The following is a 26,566-nucleotide window of genomic DNA, read 5'->3' as shown; positions in this document are numbered from 1 at the left end:
CACACAAAGAGCTGCTCTCTTTAGGCACTGTAGAGACCAGGTTTTTTTCACCTGAAGAAATTAGAACCATGTAAATTTCATGAAACATGATGTGAAACTCCATTTCAATAAATCACACCCACTTTAATTCTTGTTTTACCCAAACTGTGATGGTAGACTATGACCAAAGGCAAAAGAAGGAAAATAAGAAAACACAATTAAGGATACCCGTTAGCACTGCATCAAAATAAAATAACTGCAAATAAATCAGGGAATACAAAAATGTTGAAAAACAGTAATATCGAACAGGCATCTTCTCTTTCTGTTTGTGGGTCAGAAAAGGGACTCAGAGTTACCATCTTGTGTCAGATTTCTCCTTGCTGCTTTCACTGACTCCTTGATTTTCCTCACATGCAGGAGCCAGACCATAATGATTCCAGAGACAGGGCCAAGGAGGCCACAGCACGTATTACGAGCTGCACTTTGCAGTTTCCCTTCATTGTGCTGTTTCCTGAAAGAGTCCCATCTTCATCCCATGAACCTGCTCCATTTTCACTGGGGCACAGTACAAAGACAACTGCTTCTTAGAGCAATTCATGAACATGGCAACAGAGTGAGCTGCCTGAATTCCAGCTTGGAAAAACAAAATTACTTCAGGAGTTTTCAAAATAACACAGCTGACTGTCCAGCATCACTGGAATCCATCTCTGGGAAACCCAGGATTTGGGGTTTAGGATCAGGGCGTTTCTTTAGCCAAAAGATGACCAAGGCCAGATGTCTTACCAGAAAAGCCATACAAATAGGAATGGCACAATACCATAAAGACTTACAGCAAAAGGATTTCGAGAATTCAGCCTTACAGGGTGGATCCTGATGGGAACTGGGTTTCTCATCCACTACTTAAGGGGAATTCTCTGAACAGAAAATCATGGTAATTAAACAACTTCATGAGGATCATAAATTAATCCTGAATCTTTCAGCTAAAACCCAAAAAGTCCAGTGCCAATAAAGCAACATCTTCTACTAAGCACTTTGTATCTTTGTGACTACTTGCTTAAGATTTTCACAATACTAATATTTATTCTCCAGTTTTGTATGTCATGACTGGAGACAGAAATTTGAAAAAGGATTCTGGTGGTCCAAGGGACATTCAGTTGAACTTCAACAACTGACAATCTTTGGAAGTCCCAAATGCAACACTCACAGCTATTACGTATAAAGTGCAAATTACACCACAGTACACTCAAAATTTTGGTTGATTTGACAAGTCAAGAGGATCCCATAATGTTTCTGTTTCAACATGTGACTAACTTGCAGGCACTTGTCTTTCTCTGCTTCCTCCTTCCAAGAGCTAGTGGCTTAGTTCCAGCAGAATTATTTGACTTCAGTAAAATTTGACTGTTACTAGTTTACTTGATCTAAACTTGAAAGAGCTCATAAGAGGAAAAAAGCTCATCACTGAAAGTTTTATTCTCTTCCCTCTACAACTTATATCAAGCATGTAAAGGAAAGGGCTGAAAAAAAATAATAGAAATGGAATAAAGAATAAGACATTCCTGTTGACTTGTCTGGGAGTTCTATTCTTGTTAACTCATGCACTGTTTTAATTAATGGGGGAATTGAAACAGGTTACTTATACAATAGAATCCTGAATTTGTATAACACTTGTTCTCCCAGAGCCCACTGAAACTCAGCTGGAAAGCTTAGCTGGCCCTAAACAAACTTTGAATTACTGAAACTGCCAATAAAGCTACAAAATAAATTTATTTTACTTATTGGGATTGTACAGATACAGTCTAGAACATTTTCTTGACATGGTGTGCCTTTCTTTATTAGTCCTTCGCTCTGCTTACTGCCTGAAAACATTGTGCAAGGACAGAGCTGATTGCTCAGTTACCATCTAGTGAGTTGTATATTTAGCACCTGACCATCAAGATATTCTTCATCTTTCTTCAAGGCTGGGCACTGAGATGCCAGAAAGCAGAAAAACATATACCAGCACTCAGGCTCCAGCAGCAGCTAAGTTAAACTTAGCTCATAGTTTCCCCAGAAAAAATTATCCCACTTTTCAGACATCCCAATGAAAACTGCTTCAATGAATCAATGGGCACAACTGAAAAAATCATCAGCTCAAGGCACCAAGTAATCAAACTGAACAAGACTGCTACTCAGCTGACACTGCTTTGTGGTAAGTATCAAACATAGTTCTGAGTCAGAGTAGGGCCTTAACTCCTTCTGTGCGTTGGGCAATTTGATTTAGCACAGTACCCAAGGTTATCTGTAAAAGGTCAAATCATTTACTCTTGGAGTGCTGCAAGGCAAGTCCAGGAAGGTTCTGCATACTCCAACAGAAAATTAACAGTACCTGTTGTAAGAAAGATGCAATGATGGATTAATGAATCTTCAATGGAGAGATGCAGAGAAATACCAAAGGAAACAAGTGGGAAGAGATTCACCTTTCCCTTTATACAAAGAGCCTGCATTTGCAGCTGAGTATTTACAGTTAAACAATGAGTTAGAATTAAGAGGACAACATTTATTTAGCCAAACTAACTGAAAATATTAATTTTTAAGAGAATTCCAGATTCTCTTCTATCTAAAATCAGTGCACTAGACATTTGTGCTGACATTTTGGGGCCAGATTAGCTCAAATTTAGCATGAAAGTGGTGAGGGTTATAAGTCAAGCAGCATTTCTGGGGATCATCCTGCTGATAGTCCCTCTTGAATTATCTACTGCCATAACTCTGTTTTCATCCTGTACCAGGAATGTTATGCTAATAATATAGCCCAGGGAAACGATAGGAACAGTCCAAGGAGGTTATCATGTGGAGAGCCTTCTTTTGCATGTTTGAGCAACACTCTAGAATTGCAACTCACAATTCTATTGAACTGTATGCAACAGCTTTATATTTTGATTCTTTTGTTTGCATGTTTGTTTGCTCTTATATGTGGGCAACGCTAGGAAGCCTGCAATATTACTAAGGTAAGACTGAAAACAGGAATGATGAATCTCTATCTTACAAGGATAAAATTACTAAAGTAAAGTCACCAAAAATATGATCCTCATCTGAGCTGTGCTTGCTATATGTTCCTAAGATTTTCTGCAAAAAGAAAATAATTTTGGAGATCCAAAGTATTGGATTCCTTTGGCAGCTTTTTTGCCAATGCCAGAACACAATTCCACATGAATCAGACTGTTAACTGGACATATCTAAAGTGCTAATTTTAAAGAAATTCCTCCTAGTCTTTAGTCAGAAGGGAATTGAAAACTGTGAGTTGTTTTGTAAATTGCCCATTTATTTGCCAGTGACAGAAGGAACAAACCACTGACTCTCCAGCCCCCTTACACAGCATGTGCAAAGAACTGAGAAAAACAGAACTGCTAAGCTATCACAAATGGAACAGTCTCATTCAGAGCTGGAGCTTTTACAGTTTGGGTAAATGACAGTGCAAGTGCAGGCCAGATCTGCACTCCTCTGAATGCTAGCACTTCTGTCTGAACAGTCACATCAGTGTTGCCACAGAGAATTAACAGCTACACAGCCCATCCAAACCAAAGGCACTATCTTCTTCCATACTTGTTCCTCAGTAGGGGCTCTCAGAAAGGCACTCATCACTAGTTTATTTCTGAACTCAGAATCCCTTCAGCTGGGAGATGAGATGTCAAAAGCATTATTCCAGAGAAATCTCATCCATACTTTGAGCTGCAATGTCTGCACTTTACTTGATAATTTTCCTAATATCATCATTGGTGAGGTGCCACTCAGTACCTGAGGAGGCCAGCCTTGTTGGGTAGCAGTCATTCTTTTAAATTTCCATCCCTGGTGGTTGCACCATCAGTTTAAAATTACTGCAAATAAACTGTGCAGACAGCTTACTAAAGTACCTGATAAACCTTATGAAACCATACTGCAGAAATTGATGGAAAATAAGGGGCCTATTTACAAGAAAAACAATGTTTCTGAGACTGATCTGAGGCTGAACAGCTGACAAAATAGTTTGGAAGATCAGATTGTGATTAGAAGAAAGGATAAAAGGCCAGGAGAAAGACTTGCAGAAAATTAGCCCTTGACAGAACTATCTGAATTCTCCAGTAAAGGAACTTGACCAGGCTGGAAGGAAACTCATGGGTCAAAAGCAAATCACACTGAGTGAGTCACTGAGGAACAGCTAAATCAGACAGCTAAATCTACCAGTAAGCTACTTTCCAGAAAGCAAATAGGATTGTTTGCACAAGATGGCCCAGCCAGTGCAGTCTCAGTGCTCAGCTTTTCATAAGTGGTGACCCCAATGGTGTTTCAGGGAACTTATTCCAAGGCCGTATTTCTGAAACATCACTTAAAATACGTGTTTAATACTGCCACTAGTGCTTTCTAGAAAAATGGGACAGAGGATTTTGTCCCTCCAAATGGCAGGCACAAGTTTCTGGGAACAAGTCTGCAGGCTCTTTCAGAGTGCGGAGCAGATAGAGCTCCCATACTTTTAAGTTCCCCAGCCCTGAGTGACGCATGGAGAAACATACAAGTCTATTTCATCCTGTTTCAAACAAAACAAAGTCTGGAGCAAAATTGATCCACCACTCATCAGAACAGGATTATTGGCCACTTCCCAGTCATCCTTGCTGATACTTTTACCAGGGAGCAGAAAATCATGTTACTGAATGCCTTGGAAAGGCTCAGGTATAAGTCCTTAAATCTAAATATGATTTTTTTTTCTATCACACATAGAATGGGATAATCTAACAGAACATCATAAAATAAACATAATTTCCCACCATCTGGATCATGTTTTCCAGCCTAAATCACCAAATATGCTACTTTATGAGGTTGCTCACCTCATCACAAGATGAGGTGAAATGTTTCCATTGGCGATTTAAGCCAACTTGTCAGTGGAATATTTTTGCAACTACTATTAAGTGGTGATCCATATGAATATGAATTTTGGCCAAAGATAAATATAGAAATAATTTAGATCAATTTTTCCTGGCCTTGTCTACGCATCCTGTACATTGGACTTGAAGTGTAAAGAGACTTGAGGTTCCATAAGACAAGAAACACTAAACCTGAACTGCGACCCTTTAAGCGGGCTGGAGCTGAGAAGCTTCTCTAAAGGGCTGTGTATTTCAGCGATTCCGCCGCTGTGTTTATGGCGGCCCCTTCGGCCCCTCAGCGCGGGGGTTTGGCCCCGCTGCCGCCCGCGCCGCCGCCCTGTCCCTGGTGCTGACCGGGCACGGCCGCTCCGCTGCGGAGCCAGCGCGGGGCCGCCGGCCGGGACCTTCCCAGCCCGGGGAATTCTCGCTCCTGGGCAAATCCCAGGGGGCTCCCATGCCACGGGGCACCGCAAGCGTTTCCAGTGGTTCAACGATTGGGAACAGGCTTTTCTTTTTTAAAAAATTTAACAAACTCATAAAGCAGTGGCTCTGTCATTGCACTGAGAAAACCACTGACTTTCTGCAGTCTACTTTGGGGAGTATAACATAAAAAGCCAAAAAAGCAAACCAAACAGAACTGCTGAATAGAGGGATGTATGGAGCGGGCTGCCTGGTCTTTGACAGCACTCTGCAGGACCATGTGGAGGCACTACAAGGCTCAATCTCTTAAATCATCTCAGCATCAGTATCCTGGTGGGCAATTAAACTGTTCGTTCTGCATTTTTTGTCTTCCAGACCCTTTGTCTTCTCTCGGGACATAGTTTTAACTTTTCCATTTAACTAAAACGACTATTGCTAATCAGCACCAGTGAATCAGCGGGGGAAAACAACCTCGATTCCACTTTTCCTAGGGGTCAGTGAATGAAACCACCGTTCTCACTCGTGTTCCGGCGGCGAGCAAAGGGGCTGAAGGCAGCAGGCGGTGCGCGAAGGGGCTGAAGGCTGCGAGCTCCGAGCCCGCAATTCATTGACACACAAGGCTCAAGAGCTTTTGCTGAACTTGGGCAGGACAGCAGCCCCTCCCGGCCGCCCTCACCGCCTTCCAGAGCGTTCCTGGTCCCACCCGCGGGCGCAGCCCCCCCGCTCCCGCCGCCATTTCATCCCTCGCATCCTTCCCTGAGGGCTCAGACGCGGAACGCCCGCCCCCCGGGATACCTGCTGCCCCGGAGCTCGGCCGAACCGCTCCCCACAGCTCTGTGTAACCTTCCCGCTCTGCCACCGCGGCCCCGAGGTGATCTCGACCCAAACTCGGATATTTACACACCGCCGGCAGCGGCTTCTCGCGGATCGCTCCCTGCGCCACCGCTTGAGGCAAATCCCCTCCCGCGGCGCCTCGCCCGCCCAGCGCCCCCTCACGGCGGGACGGGGAGCGACCGCCTCCCTCGGCGCGGCGCTCCCGGCGGTCCGGGCGCTTTAAAGGCTCCACCTGCAGGGCAGCGGCTCTTCCCTCGCCTCGGGGGCGGGCGGGTGCCTCAGCGCTTCCCTCAGCCCCAGTCGCGGCCGCCCCCTGGCTGTGGGGCCGATGTCCATGGGTGCGGCAGCCGCGGCTCCCGCGGCGGAGGGACCGGGACTGGGACTCACCCGGCGCGGCCCGGGCAGCGCTGCGCGGCCGGAGGCGGCGGGGGGTGGCCGCTCGGCCCGGAGGTACCGGTGAGCGAGACGCTGCGGTGCAAGGTGGGTCGCGCCGCGACTACAGCGTGTCTGTAGTGGAAAATTAAACCCCGCAGAGCCCTCACTGGAAAGGCAGAAATGAGTAGGCGAGGCTGAAGTGTAACTTTTGGGAGGCTGCTTAGTTATCTTGTACTCTTGTGGTTGTAGGCGCACCGCTACATCAGCGTGCTGTGGTGATCCCTGAGGAATCTGCGATGGCCAAATTACACTGACAGCACAGGATCCCTCTCGTATGGCTCGTTGTGGTGTCCCCGAGCTATGCCAGACCTCGGGCCGTCAGGAGGCGAAGCCTCGCTGTTTTTTCTTTCCTGAGGCCAAATAGGCAATTAGGTTCCCCTCCATTAAGGCACAGACTACACTAGTCATAGGATTGCTGTAAACTTTCCTGGTTTCAGCCCAGAGTTGGAGAACAACAATGAAAACTGAACAGCATCACATTTTGTAGACTTCTTTTTCTGCCTCAAGTCGATGAATTAGAAACTGAGCACTGTGTTTTAATCCAGTTTGCTGCTGTTGACTCATTTTCTCACCTAAAGTGGGTAACCTAAGTGCTGTGGTTTTGTTTATAAACAGACTATGGTTAAAACAATGGATGTTTAGGTGTTCTTTACCTTAAAATAATAAATTATCTTATCATGGGAATTTAAGTACCATATAAGTCCTAAGTATTACATGGTATAGTAAGTGACTTTGAAAACAATAACTGAAAAGCTGGTAAGATAAGAACTTACTAACATACACCTAAGTCTTCACAGTCTGGAGAGGTATCTTCCCCTTCCCTTTCATGGTGAATCTGTTTTTCCACAGGTTTCCAGTTTAATACCATTACCAAAAAAATCTTCATGACTTTAAAAGTTTAATTCTGACTAAACTGTTGTATACCGAATCTTTTATAGTAGTGAAAGGAGGTTGGTGTAGGGAGAAAAAGGCCATGCAGCAGAGGAAAGGAAGTGTGATATACAAGTGGTTTTATTTTTTGTAAAGATGGAAATAGTCATGGTGAAGGATCTAGAGGGAGGGGTAGATAGCAAATCAGTTAATTGGTAAAGAGATACTGGCAGCAGCAATCAGCCAAACAGGAAACATTTGAGCTGCATTTCTGAAGGCATTATATTATAGAGAAGGAAGATAATAGTCTATCATTATATTGCTCTAGCATATCTCCCCAGTGTTATCAGCTTTTTCTGGAACCCACAAAGCACAGTCTTAGTAAGGTATTGACAAAGCTGAATGTGGTGAAGCCAAGTGTGATAGAAAATTTAGTGGCTTGAGAAAGATCAAGACTTAGGACAACTTGATAAAGGGGCTAAAATGAACTCAGAAATCCTAAGGTCTGTGAGAATTGAAGAATTTTAAATCAATAGGTGAAACAAAGCTGTTCATGAAGTACAAGTAGGATTAGCTCAACTTAGTTCAGCGTTCAGCAGTGAATGGAAGGAGATCACAATGAGCTCTTTTGCAGAATAGTCCTACTTTGGAAGCAATATTGAACTTGTGGGGAAAAATATCTTTGCTCTTGATAATTAATTTTATATTCAGTTTGCCACTGGCAAGGTAGGAATTCAGAGCTATTTTTTTTTCCATCTCTAATGTGTCAGTTTCAAATTCCTTAGCATTGCTTAGCTAATACATACTAAGTGTGTACTATTTCCTCCTGTGGATGACAATGAAGATCAGTCCCTAAGTACAGCTGTTGATTTCATGTCAAGTGTACTGAGCATTGGGTTGATTCAAAACTTGGGAAAACTCTAGGATTGCATATGTTGAACAATGGGTTCAAAGCTTGGGTTTTCTTGATGGGTGCGTTTAGTGAGTGGTTTCTTCAAAGGCTCCATTCACCTCACTTTCCCACTCTTCTGAAGGATTGTAGATGATTGTCCTGGTGCAGGAATCCATAGGACAAAAAGAGCATGTTTGTCATAAAGCTGAATGCTGCCTTCTTGTACTGCCACTCCCTCAGGTGAGGGAGACTGAAAGGAAGACAATCTTTTTGCCTGTCTTTCTTTGAGGTTTTTGGGTTTTTTTTTTTGTTGGTTGGTTTTTGTTTGGGTTTGTTTGGTGGGTTGGTTTTTTTTCCCCTAAGGGAAAGTCTATCCCGCTTGCTGAACATCTTTCTATTAAAGAGGAGATGATAGTTTATTCATGCATGGCACAAATCTTTCACCTGCCTAAACATAAAACATTGAAACCATGACCTTGTAAGCATCTTATTATTTGCCAGAGATGCATAGTCTATTGCAGCTCAGAAGTCAAGCTCTCAAGCAATCCACTTCTGAAATCCTTGATGATCCAAATGATACAACCTTGTTGCTGCAGTAACAGTAATTCAAGTCTCCCCTGTGCCACAGGGAGCTAAAATATAACCCCTGACTAATGTGTCCAGCTTTGTGAAGTAGTAGCAACTTGAACAACTGGACTTTCCATTACTTGTTTCCTTCCACCTTAATTTAGCCTTGCTACTAGTGGCTTTTATTTCATTCACTTCATGTGTGTGCACTCCCGAGCATGCAGCTGTGTCTCTCCCAAAGTCAGCTCACTGGAATACACACAGCATGGTCTCCTAGCACGTGAGAATTGTTTCCCTGGTGTAACATCTCTGCTGGGCTTGGGGAAGGACAGCTCTGCTCGGGCTTAGAGGCATTTGCTGGAGGTGGTGGCACTCTCCTGTGCCTGGTACCCATCCAGCTTCCTCACAACTGTTCCCATCAGTCAGCTGGGAATAGCTTGGGGCAGGAGGGGGGCTGCCTGGGGAGCTCTGGAAAATCCTCTGATTTGATATGTGTAGAGAAAATGTCACCCTGCTCCTGGAATATGGTTTTTTTTAAATGTCACCCCTTACATCAGTGACCTCATCTGACTCAGCACTCAGCATAGCTTCTCTCTGAAGGGAGGGAGCTTTAAGTAAGTCATGGATTTTGACCTAGCCAGAGAATGTAGGGAAGAAGGCACACCATGAGAAACAAAATCTGAGCAAACAAAAATTATTTTTGAAACAGACTAGCAGGCAATTATGTAAAGCAACTTAAAACCTAATCTAAACATCAGAAGCCTCTGAAAAAGAAGGAAATTGACAGTTCTGTACACACAGTTTACTTCAGCCTCTGGTTTCCCAGAAGGTTTTGCTGGGGTTTGTGCTGGTAGCTGTGGCGACACTGTACCTGCTACACTGATGTCTCACCTTTGAAAACAGGGCAGGGCTGAAACAGCCATCTGGGTGAATCACCAGCTTTGTTATTTAGGGGCTGATTGCACTGAAAGTCTGTAGAAGGTGAGACCTGTGCTCAGGGTGTCTCTAGCAAATGGACCTGTGACTACAGCATGAGCTTCTGTAGCATTTTAACTTTGTTATTAGGAGCAGAGGGCTTCAGGCAGGCAGAGGGGATACAGACGCTAGAGAGGTTTAGAGCGAGAAAATTCTGGAATATTCTTTCTCTGAATTGCACCTGCTAGGGGTAGTGCAGATGCATGAAAGACCCGTGGTCCTGGTGTGTTGAAGGGAAACGTTGGCCAGGATGTTGGCATATTCTCTGCACTTTCCTTTTAAAAATGCCAAGCTATGCTGAACATTCGTGCAGACATGGACAGAAACCAAAGGAGCAGGAACAAGTGACCTCAGTTTAACATTTCATTCAAATGACAGAGACCCGAATGCGATGCCCGCTCTCGTTTCTTAGCTGCTCGCCACTCAGCCTGGAGGATCTCTCAGATCCTTTCAGATGTCCTGATAAGAAAATAGCATGTTAGAGATGTGAAAGTAGGACAGAAGCACAGTGTTTGATTAAACAGCATCTCTGTTTCTCAGTGCTTAGCTCTATTCAGTTTGTTGTGTGGTTTTATTCTGTTCTGAGTTTTGCTTCCCCCCCTTTTCTGTTATTTACACAAATAACTGAAGATTTAGGCATGGGAAGGTAACATGCACAGAATTTTAAGTCCATAAAACGGTGGGCTTTCTTCTAATACTTATTTATGTGATACTGCCTTTAGTAGTGAAGCAATGACTTGTTATGTTTATCTTACTCCTGCTTTTATTCTGTTCTCCTGAACTCTTGAAATAGAGCCAAGAAAGGGCACTAAAACCAGCAGTGAATTCCTAGGAAAAGTAAAAGTACAATGAGAATATGACTACAAACTTTTGTGTGTGCTTGTGGCTTTCAAAAAAAAAAATCAGTACTAGATAAACTGGCAGGCTAGGAAACTGCCATTTTTAAGTCCAACAAGCCCGTTTTGCCTCCCTTCAAAGTAATCATCCAAACATCAGTGGTTCTGGACTCACAGAGCACAGGTTATAAATACTCTTAATGTAAATGTACCTTCAAGGTATTTGTGAGACATCAAAACTCTACTTTACTCTCAAGCTGTATCTTGCTATTTGCTTTCATTTTGGTTGGGGCCAGTTCCACAGGCTTAGTGCAACTTTTATTTAAATCTGTGTGAATTGCTGTGGTTTAATGTGGACCTCTGGCTAAAACAGAGGGTCATATGGTTTAGTCTAGTGCCTATGCAGAGATTAATTATTCCCTTGTACAAATGGCTTTTCTGGCACTGTGAATGCTAGACAGAAACTTTTATTGCTTCATGGTTTTGAAAAATTATTGACCATCTCTTTAGACAAAGACTGAGTTCCTGGTAGTGTTTGCTCTCTGCTGTTTTGTAATCAGATATTTGTCATGTTTTAAGGTAGGTGTATTGGCAGGGTGATCAATGTTCAAGCTGAGCTGCCTCACTCTAGTGCATTGTGGGGCTTGCTTGTCTTTTTGATTGTCAAAGTAGAACCCATGTTTGAGGGACATTTTCCCCCCTTTTTAAATATAATGGCAATTTCTTTCTAACCAGAGGATAGAGGAGGATAAATGCTGCAAAGATACAGAAGAGGGGTTCTGCAGGTCCTGCATAAATTAATGACTTGAAAGGGGTGAGTGTTTTTAATGTTTGTAGCTTTTCCCTGAGAGCAGAAACTTTCTGTTTATATCTGTAGTTCTGCCAACAGCTTCCTCCCTACCCTCGTGCCCTCTGTATTTTAGCAATTTCCAATCTAGGGCAGAACTGCTATCCAGCATTACTGAACAAGGGTTATAGTTTTATGGAACTCCTAAGAACTGGAATGTAATCTATGAAAAAATCAAGGAATTAATTAAGGCAGCAATTAGCTATTTGTATTCTTAGCCTTTAATTCAAGTGTCACACCTTTAGAAGACTTGTATTGAAATTATGAAACAGGTATGTAGTGAAACCATGCTTTTATCACAGAAATTATATGCTGATTAGAAGTGTCCCATGACTGTGTTCAGAAAAAATAAATGTTAATTTTTCCTAGGCAAAGCAAGGGCTGTGGAACTAAGAGCCAAACATGAAGTTGTGGGCTTTTTTTTTTTTTTGATGATGCTAAATACATGTAGTGTATACTTTTTTCAGTTTAACAAAGCATTGCAAGAAAAGGTTAACATTTTCTTGGTGCCTTTTCTGCTACATGTGGAATTATCTATATAGAAAGAACTTGTATTATATGTCACAGTGCATACCTATGTGCTGAAGCAGAATTTAAAAATGTAGTAGTTGTTAACAGGTTAGTGAAGAGACTTGGGTGTTTGGGATTTTAGAATGGGATTTTGTTTTCTTGTTTTAATAAAACATGTGTTTTGTCCATAAAGTGACTGAGCAGCATGAGGGGCTTGAGGAGCCTAGAAAGATCTGTCCCCTTCCGTGGGGACTATATTAGACCTCTGAGTCATGAAGTCTTTGCATAGTAGGTGTCTGGTTACAAACCTTTTATGGGCCCTCCTCAGCTGGGATATCAGCATCTGCATTATAGCTCCCATCTATTCTTAGGTGGTATCAGAGCACGACTGAGCAGGCAAGGCAGAGAGAGAATTGCTTTCGTTTATGTAAAACCCTCCCCTGTTCTCAGTCTGTTTTTTCACACTTTTTTCTGTCTGCCCGTCCTTCTGTCCTGCAGTGCCCTTTTGCTGCCTGTGAAAGTGGTACAACATGGCTTACAGTGTGACTCTGAATGGACCTGGACCCTGGGGCTTCCGACTGCAAGGGGGCAAGGACTTCAACATGCCCTTGACCATCTCCAGAGTAAGTGTGCAAAAAAACCTTGTTGAGTTGGTTTGGGTTGGAAAATAGCAGTCATATGTGCACTTTGACCTGGCCTAGCAGAATTGAAGATCTTTGCACCTAGGTGTGAATAAAGACAATATAATGTGAACTAGAAATGTGCCAGTTTGAAGTACAACCTGGCATTGATAATGCCTCAGGAAGACAGTTCTGGTTTATGGATGTTATACTGTCTCTTTTAAGTAAGCTTCCAGTTCTATTCTGTACAGTGTTGTCTCTTTTTCTGCTGATAGGGGCCTCACTGGTGCCATTGGGGGGAAGGGAATAGAACAATTCTGAATGGAAATATAGAGTTATATTTCTAGGAAATAAACATGTAACTGCTTGTAAGTATGTGAAGTCAGGTGTTAAAACTGAACAAAGACAGGGAGGTGTCCCCTCTTGTGATGGGGTGCAATAGTTGGATAAAAATTAGACATGTCAAGCAGAAGGCTTAGTAGTACTTAAAATACTGTCTTAAATTATGCATAAGCCTTCCATTTGCAGCTGACAAACAGCATGAATTTAATAATTAATTACTTGGCATATCTGTCAATTACAGCCATGTATCTCCTAGCTGCCTTTTTCTTTTCTCTTCCCCTTGAAGCATTATTTTAAGGTGTTGCAGTTCAGTACTCCTATTACCTGAATTAGCTCCGGTTCTTAAATATTTTTAACATTGAATGGTTTTCAGGAAATTTGTGTTTCCCTTACCTACTTTACTCTTGTAAGACAGTTCTGTGTGATTTCTGGTAGCTCCCTTCTTCTTTTCTTGTTCCTAACAGTCTCAAATGTGCTCCAGAATGTTCAGATCTTTCTCGAGAGGTCTTGGCTCCTCCACAAATCACCAGCACAAGGCTTATTTTGCAGTACAGTGACAAGAGAGGTTACTTACATAACAGTGTTTAAGAGAAATACCAGAATGATTTAATCAGACAAGTAGAATGCAAATAAAAGGTCTGCTCCACTCAAAAATAATAATTAAAAAAGCCACCTACACTGCTGTTAAAACTATGTTGTTTTTTCATAATGAAAAAATACAGTGTGTTAAGTTGTGGGTAAAAAAAGTATGTCTCTGCAACAAATGTGATTCCAAGTCAGTTGGTGAGCTTCTGAAATCTTAGCTATGCTATTTCATATTCATGCTGTGAACTGTATCATCTGATCTCTCTTGTTCTTATGTACATTATCTCTTTCTTGGAAGACAGAGCCACGTTTACCTTAATACTATGATGGTAAGACATACTTTTCATAACTCCTTTTGCAGCATAGTAATTGCAAAGAAGGCTGCTCTGGCAGTTTTATCAAAAGCAAACAAGCAAAAGACAACCTAAAATACCCCCCTCTACAAAAATAAACTCCCTTCATAAACTCAGAATAATTTTGCTCCTGCAAATAGTGTTGGTATTTCATTTCTCATCCCACCCAAGGTAAGTACAGAGAGGTGTCATTGTATTTTTTAGGTGTTTTCATGACACTTTGCAGCCTGCACTGTATGGTGTTGATCATTTTCTTATAAGTCATTCAGTCATCCTAGAGTCTGTCAGCCATGGGCCAGGGCTGTAGCACCTGCAGTGGATGTGACACAATCAGTAATGAAAAGCCAATTGTTTCCCAAAGAGCTCATTGTCTCAGATTGTAACCTGTGGAAGTGTAAACACTATACCCAAAGGTTGGATGATTCTCATGAGGCTTTTGAGAGCATAGAAGGAGCAGAAGTGAAACTGCAGCAGCTGAATTCCCAGAGGTGTGGAGGAATTAGCTCTTCACTGAGCTGACTGCATTTTCAGCCATAGCAGTGTCAGAAACCACTGTTAAATGTTTTTAGACTCTTCCCAGTGAGGCCCAATTTTTAGCTGGGACTACAGCTTTGGGATGGGATTGGATTTTAGAGCCTGCCTTATGAGGGCAGAAACAGACATACAGGAATAAAAATAGCCTTTTTCAGGGGGAGCTGGGATAGTTATGCCTGCTGTTTGTGATGTTTTTGATTGAAACACAGTGTAATACATGACTTTTGAAGATAGTCTGGTTTTTTTCTTTGTCATCTATCACATAAATATATCTCTAAACAGATCAGAAATTTCAGTCATAAGTGAGTTGACCTATGAACTCAGCCATAATTGCAGTCTTATTGAGGTGGGAAAAGGGAAGCTGCATTTAAAATTTAAGATATTCCTGGTGGGGAGGAGGAGAGAGAAGATAACTGTGAGGAAGATGTTCTTCTTGGAAAGGGCACACAGATCTAAATGTTGCTAGTGAATGCTGTACACCTATTTATGGACTGGTTTTGATCCACACCTGCCCTGAGATGAGATTAGAGTTTCTATGTGCAGGATGAGTCCTAAACTCCAAGTACTTCAATTTAAAGAGTATTATAATTACTTTTAATATCAGATGTGCCATGGCCCTTTTGGCTGCATGTGCACAGTGTCCTTCTAAGCCTGCAGACTGGGTTTGCATGCAGACATGTTCACTGTGCTCTGAGTGCCCCCAATTAATTAGATTGTCTGTGGGTGGGCCTCAGAGATCAGAATTCCTCCTTTTTTATGAAGGCTCTGTGTCTACTTGCTGAATGCTGCAAGAGCACTGCCTCTAAGCTCCTGAGAAAGATGATGGAAAGAGTCTAATACAGCAGACTTATTCATTCCATCTATAGTATTATACCAAGATGTTTCCAAGTACCCTCCCAGAAGAGGACACAAGGATTGTGCCATTATGAAGCTAGCCCATGCATAGACATAAGGTGGGTACCTGTTGACCTGACTCTGTCAGCCAGCCCTATACAATTCCCACCCACCTCACACTTTACCTGGAGAGCAGGGGACAAGTCCTGAAGGTCTTTAAAACCTGCTGAGAAAAGCACAATACAGCACTGTGGGATTGCTAATGCTTCTGTTCAGGAAAAATGTTCTTAACACAATTGATGAGGAAATGAATTACACAGAGGTGTTTGGCATAACAGTTCACTTCTGAAGAAATCTTTAAAATGGTGTCTCAGACCCTGTATTTTCTTCCATTCAGGCAGGCCCAGGTGATCAGCTCATTGCTGAATAGTCAACAGCATAATGCACAGGAGTCACAGTCAGTCATCTGGGTGACAGGTGAAGATGTGTTCCCCTGAAATGGATTGTTCTGCTTATCTGTTCTTTATCTAAAAATAAATGCCTGACTAACATAGGGGATGGGAACAAGAAAACAGCAGACAAAAACAAATAGGGAAGAGTGTGAAGCTCTGTGGCTTTCACACTCCTTTAGCAATAGCATTGGGAAATCATCTGTAAACTATTTTTCCAGGCCCCACCCTGCAGACCATCCTACCCACTAGAAAAATATGAGATGTCAAATTCTGTCATGAGATGTCATGAGCAGGTAGCAGACATAGGAAAACAGTATTGACAGACTTAATAAAGCTCAGCATCTGTCAGCCCTGCTGAAATGAATGAGGCTTGCAGGTTGTTCGCAGTGCTAAGCACTGTCACCAGTGGCATGATCATATACATAAATCTGGTCTTTCCAAATTGATGTGGGCAGCAAAGCTGTTTATTTTCTCCTGAAGCAAGAAGAATTCATTAATTTTATAGACCTAATCCTCTGTAAGAAGGCTTTTGGACATAGTTAATTATCTAAGTGCTTGGTTGCCATGTTACCTAAGATGGTACAATTGTACATGGTTGGATGCAATAACAGAATGTCTTCATATAGTTCTGAGTCTTTATTTCTGAACACTAAACTTTTCTAGTGACACAGGCTGGCTTGCAGTTGATGCAATGAGCTGAAAGGTGTGAAGGAGCAGCTGTTATCTGAGGTAGTGGAAATATTATCTAAATCACTGTGGTAATCTATACAGTTTTGTATTTCCTAATAGAGAGGTTTTTTAGCTGCTAGGGTTCCAAATCAAAAGCCAGAGCCTGGAACAGGAGATAGTGTTTAAACAAAACAAAACATTCAAGAAATACTCTTCTTTATTCAATTAAGTGATGAAAATGTTGAAATCTGGTGAATATGTAAGTCCAGGGAGGGAAAACAGCAAACACTGCTACAAAAAGAATTAAATTAGCTGATCTGTATACTGACTCTGCTACAAGCAACCTGAAACAGCTTTTTGAGTCTGGGGGAAAACCCTGGTCTAGCATTTTGCAGTCTGTCTCTGCAGGAGCAGGAAGGTTTTTTCTCAGAGTTGTTAGGCTCTTTCCTTTTATCAGCATCTCTTGCTGATTGCTTCCTGTCCCTCCTCCCCTCCCTAGCATACATATGCCAAACTGTGGCTGTCACTGCCTTTGCTTTAGAGGAGCTGTGTGAGAGTATTCATTTCCTGTGGGCTGTTGCCTATCAGTGCCTTACAACAGGCAGCTGAGGAGGGAAGGCCATCCCTCTTCACTTTTTTTCTTCTATTCTTGAATGCGGGGAAGCCTCAGATGATCTGGGTCAGGCTCTGTGCATTCTGCAGCTGTCCTTTGAATGGCCATGTGGTGCTGTACATAAACTGTAATCAGAAAAATGCATTTTACCTGTATTGAGTGAACTGAAACAGTTCAGCAAGTTCTCTTGAAGTGCTGGTACCACATCACCTGTTAAGCATCCACCTTTGGTGAATCAGACTGATGAATAGCTGTCCTAAAGCTGCAACTTTAGCTTTGAGAGGGTTTTTTTTTTGATCTCCAAATAAGTCCTTCACTATACCAAAAGATATAGATTAGTATTTATAATAGTTGATATTCTACAAAACTAACAGATAAGTCTCATGTCCTCTAGAAGTCTAGGAGTCTTCCTTTTTAACCATTACTCAGTAGAGATGTTTCCTTTTTCCTTTAAAGTTCAAATGACCAAGTCAACTTCTGAGAAGGAAGTGAGCCATTTAATATAATGACTATGTTATGCCTAGACAAACTGTAGTAATTTCTTATGCTTTAGCAGCTTCACATTCTTCCAACCTTCTTACAGTTTAACTCAAAATAGTTCCTTTTCAGGACACTCTGAAACTTTTTTTTTTTTTTGATAGAACAACTATTCTGTGAGCATCAGCATTTCTTTATGATAATCTGTTTAATTTGTTGATTACTTCTCGAGTAACAGTCACCTCATCTGAAGTTATAGCATTGTGAATTTTATTACCTGCAATTATTTGTTATATATACAAACAATGTCAGTATCCTAGGAGAGTGCCAGTTATCTGATGTGCTATGTTTGCTTCCAAACTAATTTGCAAGCCAGTTCTGGTATGTTTACAGCTACATCAGAAATTGTGTTTCTGTGAGACTGAACCCTACAAGTAACTCCTCAGCCTCCTGATTAGGTATTGTTTATTTGAGATGTTCCAGTAGACAGCATCTGTACTATAAATGGCAGTTCAGTGTACAGGGCATTTGTATGATAAGGTTGCATGTCTCATCAGACACAAGTGTCATGTCTGTTCAGACAAGGAAAGAGGGAGCAAATTCTATATTTGCTCTCCATTTAAATAATATTTGTTGGACCAGAGAAATAGGTCCTGGCACCTGGGGATCAAAAAGTCCCAGTTTGTCAGGGAGGCAGTTGAGGTCTCTGCTCTGAGTAAAACAGAGGTTTAAACATGGCTGTGCAGGTGCTCTAAGAGTTAAGGTGTTAGTTATTGTGAGGTAGACAACATTTTTGACTTGATCAAAAATACTGTGTCAGGTCTGAGAAGTAATCCCAATGGACGTTTCACCAGAGCTTGTATCCAAAGCCATTCCAAAATAACCCAAAAGGGTTATTTTTCCCTTTTGAGTAAAAACAGTCATGCTAGAAGTAAGAAGCTTTTGTTTTCTTTCCTTGCAGAAAATATTCATAAAAATCCATGAAGCTTGTTGTTGGGACTTTAAACTCAGATTTATTTGTTGAAGAGTGCTTTTATTACAATTTTATTTAAACTGTAGCAGGATAACGCAATGGGATTTGAACGCATGTAGTGTACTTGACAAAATAACTTTCAGGAACAGTATGTAGCTAGCTGCAGCTCTTGGTCAAATGATTTCTCCTTTAAATCAAGTACATACTCAGAGCACAAGGCAGCCCCTCTTATCTGTTTCTGTGATTAAAGTAATCACTAAATACTAAGTCCACTGCTGAAGGTCAGGGGTATATAAGGAGCATTATGTGCTCTGCACAGATGCTGTGCAGAAATCATCTATTTAAGGCTGTGTTCTTGAGTTCTATCTGTTTTGAATTTCAGGAGAAACATAACACCCTGGTAGAATATAGGCCAGATAAATGTGAGTAATGTCCTGTAATAGCTGAAGTTCTGGTTTAAATGGTGCTAGATCATTAAACCTGGTGTTCTGACTGTTCAGATACAAGATACATATCCCATGAGTTTGAAACCCTTTCTTCATTTCACCTCCTAAATGCTTTTTAATTTGGAATAGGATTGTAGCTGAATCATCAATACTTGTGTGGCATTATCTGTGAAAAGAGCTCATTCTATGAAATAACTGGACTGAATAACATCTGTGCAATTGCCAGCTCAGTTAATAAAGTAACTTTGCAGCTTTCTTTCCTGCAAAAGAAGGGGAAATGCAGCTCTTCCCTTGAACAGGAGGCATATAGTGTTAGCTGTGGGAAACATGGGCTCAAGACTAGTGAAAAACTGAATTCTCAACTGGGGATAACAGCAGCTCTTGGAGGTTTTCTTTACATAAGGAAACAGATTCACAGCTCAAATTAGTTATACTCCTTTTTCTCTTGTTTTAAGATTTGACAGTGTGTCCTAGCAACTGGATAATGTGGTCTGACACATTGTTCTGTCTTTGACCTAGAGTTTACTTGTATGAGAATATAGTTGATGTAGCATTTCAGGAAGTCCTCAGATTTACATAATTATTATTGAAGTTAATAATTTTGCAGATCCTTTAGAATGAGTAAACATCAGGAGGTAACCATTAAATTAGGAATTTAAAGCTGCTGAACTGTTAGTACTTTACAATTAAAATGCACACTAAGCTTTTTTTCAGATAAAACTTTTTATTAGTGTCTGATGTCTGAACTCTGTAAATGGCTGTCTTAATAACACTGCAGATAACTGTCATTATCTCCATTCTGAATACATTATTGCAAAATATTCTCCAGTCACTGGAACACAAAGAGAAATTAGCTCTGCAAATATGTTATCATTAACTTTCTATACTAGCAACAGCAGTTCCCATCTTACCTAATTAGTAGCATAAAGTGTATGTTATAGGATAACTATCAAAAACGTGGATATTTAAATACAAAATAACACCGACCTTGAGTAGCAATGTGGAAAATTGTGTGCAAAATGCAATAGTCTTCACTATGCTCTAGCTTTCATGGTGGGCTGCAGCTAGCTGAGAGGACAATCTCATGTAGCCAGTTTGCGTGTAACTAGAAGTGTCTGCATGTGGGTGCCTGAGGTCCCACCATTTTAATGCATTAAATAGCATTAAATAGTGTTCAATGCAACATGAGATAATGCTCTTCTTTTCCACTTAGTTTTGTTGCAAGATTAGCCAGGTAAATTAGTAGTACCTGTTAAAACATCGTGAGAAGGGGAGAGGAAAGAGAGAAATTTCTGCTGACAATTGCAACTGCAAGTTTTGAGGAAATAAATTAATTTAAAACCTTGTCTGGCAATGTCAGCAGTACTGTGCTGGTAGAAATTAATAATGCTAATTGGAAAAGAATGGTTTCTATGCACAGCATGTTAAAGGGCTGTTTCTTCTGTACTAGTGTAATTAAAGCCTTAATAAAAAGGTTACCTGAGAACAAAATATCCAGATAGGGTTTCTATTACAGTTGTCTAAATTCCTAAATACTAATTTGGTAGAAGTATGCTATGATACTTAAATGACATTCATTAATCCATAAAGAATTTCATTTTTGCTGGTACAGAGTGAGGACAAGGATCTCAATAAATGTGCTGTTAAGGCACATTGTGTTGACCCATAAGTCACATTGTATATTTAAAAGCTAACAGGTATCACCTATCAAAATGTGTTACAGATTATGCTTTTTTTTAAAAAAGTATTTTATTTATCTACTATCATAAAATTCAGGTAGTAAAAGAAATAAAGCTTGGTCACATAAAGCTTGCCCTGAAGCTTAGGTCAGCCTTACTGTTGGGTATCATTTGGGGACAGTTCTAAAATCTTCTGGTTTTCAGATCCATGAAGAGTATAATATTTCCCTAAATGTAAAGCTGTTTGTGTTCTTCTAAGAGATTTACAGGAGAAAAGCACACATGTAAATAGAGGGAAGAAAGTACCTGTAATTAGGTACCCTCAAAAAATTCATTTTCAGCTTAAAAATGACTCCAGATGATATCTTGAATGGGCTTCCTACAAGGTGACTCTTTGGTAGTGGTGGTTAGCAGCCATTTTCCAAAGCGTCAATGAGATCTTGCTCTTCTTTTAGGAAGATGAAATGGGCCAAATGTCTTAAAGGCATGCAAATCCCCTGACAAGGGTAGAGTTACTTTCTGCACTTCCCACGTGCGTAGCTGGTGTTGTGATCATCCATGCCACAGGTGTTCACTGCCTCGACACAGTGCATAAATAGGTTTTAACCTTTCTCCAAAATCCTTCCAAATACACTTGATTTGTAGCAATGGCAGCTGAGGATTAGGAGGAACACAGCCTTTCACATGGTCTCACCCTATTCCCACCTTTCCCTTACTCAGAGTCCAAATTCCAGCTCCTGGGCTATTTTGGCTCCATGCCTCTCTTGCTTAGCCATACCTAATACAGACATAAACCCTTATTCTTATTAAAAGTACCAGGCTTAAGGGCACATGCTTACTTTAAACAATTTATGGCTTCTCAGTTTGATGCCAGCATTAGTGACAATTAGTCTTTGTGGCATGAATAAAAATATTTGCAGTGCATTGTAGTACTTGCTATACCTGGTTGGGGTGCCATGCACACTCTTGAGAAGCCTCTGTGGGACTCTCATGCTATATTTAAAGCATCCAGTAACTTAGGAAGCTATTTTGAATTGGAACCAATGCTACGTTTACCTCAAGCTTCTGGAATGGGACATCTTATCCAAAACTCCAAAAATACTACATGTAACCCCAGATTCTGGTGCATAGTGCCAAATCTGAGTGCCCTGGTATTAGGGTGAATTTGGGCTGCCTTTCCTTGATCCTGAGGGTCACTGGGACCTTCCTGTTCTATTTGAGAATGTCAGCATTCTCTCCTTACCCAATCATAGTGGGTTCAAAAATGGCTAAGGGCAGTTAGTACTATGGCAGGTGTTTAAAAAATAAGTCAAAGTAAGATGGCTTTTTTCATGAGCAATGGCTAAGGTTAATTATTGTAGGAAAAAATTACTAGTCTTTCTGCTGATTTTTTTTTGACAAGAATTGTAACCTATCCTACCGTCAAAATTCCTTTCCTGTCTAAAAGATTATTATCTCACTGTTTTGCTTAAATTAAGTAACAAATTCTTCAAGATGAAATCCTTTCATCCTTCTGCCAACTGTGGGGTGGGTGAATGAGGATCTCTCTATTACATGTGTGCTTTGCTTTCTTCATGACAAGAAGTGGTCAGCAGTCTGCAAGCATCATCAGTTGAGTGGACAGCAGCAAACCACATCTACCTGAACTGCAACCTCTTCCCTTTTTGATTGCCCACTGCTTGGTACTGCTTCTTTTCAGGGCAACACTTCTAAAATTGAAACACGTGCTGGTTTGCCCTATAGTTCTCAGTAGTTCAGGCTGAGTACACAGAGTTGTAGGTATCAGACTGTTGGCACCTCATGGGAAGGGTGAACAGATTATTGAGGTCCAGAACTGTTTTGCTGTTTCACCCCAGAGGAATAGCAAAGCTCTCCTCTCTTTTGAGGGAGGCTTTGTCCCACCCTTGAGGGCTGTGTGCCTCAGCTGTAGCAGCCATCTGCAAGGACAAGTAATGATGGCTCTTGGCATTAATCCTCACTCCATGTGAGATTGTTCTCTGCTCCTTCCATATGCCTTGGATGCTTATGTGGTCTCTTTCCCTTGCCTCCTTTCCTTGCTCTATTCCCACATCCTGCCTCACCAGCATGTGCTATCCTTTCTTTGCTCCAGCTTTCAATGCTGTTCAGATTAAGTGCACTTAGAGTGGAGGAGCAAAAAGATGAAGACTGCATTTGGGAAGTGAAAGACCTGGACTCCCAAAAGGTGTTATCATGTCCTGTAGAGCCATGAAGGGACAGAGCAGGAATGTGCAGGAAGGAGCTGGCTAAATATGATGCCACATGGAAGTTCATGACTGCTCTGTGTGAAGCTGGGGGGTTTCCTGTTTCTCTGATTACGTGTTGCTGCATTAAATAGTCTTCTCCAGCCTCTGTTAAGGAACCCAAGCTGCAAATAATACCAATATCACTTCTGTGTTGACAATAGAGTGCATCTTCACTGACATTTCTGGAAGGGACTTTGCTCCTTTTACAGCCACACGTCCCATGTTCCACAAAAAGATGGATTTGTCCTGCTCAGCAGCAATTCCCTTTCCCTACATATCTGTGCTTAATTTTCTTCGTAGCAGTGGTTCCTCACTCTGCAAAGTGGAATCCTAATAGTAATCTCCAACTTTTTCTTTGAATATGCTGAGCATGGATAGTAAAATACATTAATATTGTTTAAAATGTATATATAAAAATTACAAACTGAGAACATTTCCATAAATTCCACATGCCAAAACATGGGGATTAAGTGGTGGTGAAGGGAAACAAAAGAGAATAAACTTTTTTTTGAAGGTCTAGATAATTAGTGAATTAGTTCAGCTTTAATTTCGCATCAGTTTTATCTAGACCCAATTCTTTCCTAGGAAAAATGAGAAAAAGTCTAAAGATGGATAATTTACGTGAACAGGTTACTCTCTGGAAGAAAATGAAGTGCTTTATGTTTTTTCCAGTGTGTGTGACTTGTCATGGAGGTTATCCCAGCTTGTGGGAACATTGCTAGCAAAAAGAAGTGATCATCCTTTCCACAATATTGAAGACATATTTTCACTGTGATTGACAACATGAGGAGGTGGTATATAATTTCTATGCATGTCAAGGGACTGGCAATGTATGAAACCAAAACTAGAACTTAGCTGCTTTATTTATCCCTTGAACAGATGCAGTACCAGCAGCTGCAATAAGATCTTTTATACATTCCACCCACGATTCCCTGGAGTTCATGTGTCCTAAAGACAACCTGGAAAGGAGGCAGGACACTCTCTTGTACAGTATTACATTTTATAAGTACATTGTGATATGTTGATCTTTCTCATAGGGAAAGAATTCCAGGCTGGATCTGAGTTTCATGCCATTTGATGATATGGGTAGATGTCTTTATTTCTTGCTACTCTGAGTATTTAGATCAAATGTTTAATTTGGTCTCTAAATTTTGTTTTAATAAAGCTCTTTATAGACTAGAAAGCAGTACAAAGTAGTTTTATTATAATTTAGCCCTTATTTCCCTTATTAACTGGATCTTTAATTAGTTTTAGCTGAGGAAAGTATTGTTAAGAGGACTGGTAAACAATATTACTTCTTTTGTCTCCATTAAGTCTTGATCCTCCTCCGCTGGTTTTGCAGAGATTGGATTGGGTTCCAATATTAAATGTATCTGCAAGCTTAGGAGGCCAGGGAAGAGCTCTCACCATCTAGTTGGTTGTTAAGCCTCTTGGTTCAATGCATGGATAAAGGGTTTAGGTAGGAATAAACTTGCTTTGCTGGTGTTTAATTTTAGAACATCCACAGTGAATGTTCTGGCCTGGATGCCACAAGTCTTTAGTTTCAGTCTCCCTATAAAGCATCTTGGCTACTGTCTGAGACCATTTGTGCCATACATCCACACCAGTGTGCTACTGCCCTTGGATACACTAATGCTGTGAAGTGAAATGTTTAGAAAATACTCTCTAAAATATTATCTTTTTCCTTGCAGACAACACAATTTTGCCATAGCAAAATAGGGGTCAGGAGCTATTGAGAAAAGCCCCCCAAATTGCCAAAGGTTTTTTTTTTTTTTTTTTTAATAAAGGGTACATGCCAACTTTTGAAGCTGTTTCATACCTTCGCACCATTGCAGCAATGACAAAAATGGGGTACTCAGTAAAAACTAATTTTCTCAGTATGTCACGAGAGAAGCTTATTTCTGGCTAAATTGTAACACCTTAAAAGAGATGATGGTGACCTCCTTGAAGAGGTGAATTTGAAACAAATAATTGTTTCTTAGTATTTATTTGAATATTTTCATGTATTTATTGAGTAAAGTCATAAAAATTAACATCTCCAGATTCCTAGGTTTATCTGTTAACAACAACAAATAATCAAGTAAAAGTATGTTTTAATAGAAAGATATCAAATACTGAGAACAGATGAAAAAGGCAGTGATTTGCAATGTCCTTGTACATTTTTAGTTGAGTTCATTTTTAATCGGGCTCATTTTTAGTTGGAACACAAAAGGTGTTCTCCCTATTTTCCCTACTGAGTGTCTACTGCCTGGGACTTGTGTATTTATCTTTAGATGCTAAGGGCCTAAGAAAACCCCTCTCTTTTTCTTTTTTTGCTTTTCTCTGCCATTTGTCACACCATTACTTACTTTTTGCCCAGTTTTCCTTGCTTTGATACCAGAGTAAGTAAAATCCAGGCTGTTTTGATGGTATCTTTTTACTTTTTGTGCAGCTTCATTCCAAGGACAAATAGCCATTGGTTGGTTGTGCCTCTTGACACTTTCCTCCCTTCCTCTGGTGACTTGTGTCACTTTGTAGTGCAAGTAGGTTGCACTGTGATAGTCCTCAATTCAATTAGATAATGTAACAGAGAGAGAGCCATGGCCTCATGTTCAAGGACAGCTGCTTAGAAGTTGCACTTAAAAATTGATAATATGAATTTTAACATCCTCTTAACTTTGAAATACATCTTTCACTTCTGTGATCCTTGATATTGTCTTGAAGTATTTTCCTTTCCATTCTTACCTCTGACACTCCCTAATCTGGTTTTTTTTTTTATGGTTAATTTTCATTGCAATGACCAGTAAGAGAGACCAGGACAGGACTTTATTTTTTGTTTAAAATATACATTGTCCATTTTGGGAGAAGGGAAGACCATGTTACATGATATTCTTTTCGTTGGCTTCATTCCAACCCACTGTTATCCATAGTCTCAACATAAATATAACCATTTATATCCTCTAAGTAGAAACGAAAGGAGCTACAAGGCTGAGCAAACTGTGAAAATACTAGAAATGTAAGCATATATTCCAAGATATTGGAAGCATTGTATGTACTGATGGATATCTAAGCTGCATGTGGAAATGACTAGTCATTTTTTCTATTGCCATCTCTCACTATCAAAGCTTTGGGCAATATTCTCTAGGACTGCAATGGTATTTTGAGATTTAAGTTCAGGTTAAGTAATGTCAAGACAAATGCCAGTTTGACAGAAGAGAGAGTACTTTAAGCCTATATACTGGCATGGGACCATAAGGAAGAAGTTTGAAATCTTGCCTGACAATTGTCCTTCTATAACAGTCCTTTTAGTCTAGTGAAGACAAGATTGATCTACTGTAATTTAAACAAGGAAGTCCTGCTTCCACTTCACTGCTTGCTCACAATATTTACTCTGATGTTTAGAAGAGACCTGATTCATTTTTTGTTGCTCTGTATGTTATTTTAAATACACTGTGGTGCTGGTAGTTGGAAGGAATGTTCCCCCAGAGGGGTAAAAATCCTCACAGCCAACTAAAAAAAACCAAAAAGCAAACTTTCAGTAGAGTGAGAAATTACTGGACCTTTAAAGAATCAAAGCTATTCACCTCATAAAATTTTAGTAGAATATAATTAAAGAATTATTTTGGATTTGTATAGTTGAGAGTGAGCCATAAGTTGCTGTGACATGGCCAATTCCCAATGTCAAATCCCCTCTTCCCCCTCTCCCCTAG

The 26,566-nt window shown here is 40.7% G+C and overlaps 2 protein-coding genes across 8 annotated transcripts in view; one reads left to right on the top strand and one right to left on the bottom strand.

The window, feature by feature from the left end:
- The window catches only part of WAPL (WAPL cohesin release factor), a 134,875-nt gene extending 128,578 nt beyond the window's left edge, over nucleotides 1-6,297 (bottom strand). Inside the window, exon 1 of one of the 2 annotated variants that reach the window (XM_077183320.1) lies at nucleotides 6,175-6,297. The gene's annotated coding sequence lies outside the window, so the exon portion shown is untranslated. Of the gene's footprint in view, nucleotides 1-6,065 lie in introns of both variants that reach the window. The other variant, XM_077183319.1, reaches the window with a different exon arrangement.
- A 53-nt stretch (nucleotides 6,298-6,350) lies between these two features.
- Nucleotides 6,351-26,566, top strand: part of LDB3 (LIM domain binding 3) — a 114,689-nt gene continuing 94,473 nt past the window's right edge. For 5 of the 6 annotated variants that reach the window (XM_077183329.1, XM_054637238.2, XM_077183330.1 and 2 more), the window contains exons 1-2: nucleotides 6,389-6,584; nucleotides 12,535-12,659. In XM_077183329.1, coding sequence (XP_077039444.1) covers nucleotides 12,567-12,659 — 93 coding nt within the window. In that variant the 5' untranslated portion in view covers nucleotides 6,389-6,584; nucleotides 12,535-12,566. Of the gene's footprint in view, nucleotides 6,585-12,534; nucleotides 12,660-26,566 lie in introns of all 6 variants that reach the window. The other variant, XM_054637240.2, reaches the window with a different exon arrangement.

The sequence above is a fragment of the Agelaius phoeniceus genome, chromosome 9 (assembly GCF_051311805.1).
Source record: "Agelaius phoeniceus isolate bAgePho1 chromosome 9, bAgePho1.hap1, whole genome shotgun sequence".
In the NCBI taxonomy this organism is placed as follows: Eukaryota; Metazoa; Chordata; class Aves; order Passeriformes; family Icteridae; genus Agelaius; species Agelaius phoeniceus.
Note: the sequence above shows the minus strand (reverse complement) of the source record. Positions and strands in the feature narration are given on the sequence as shown.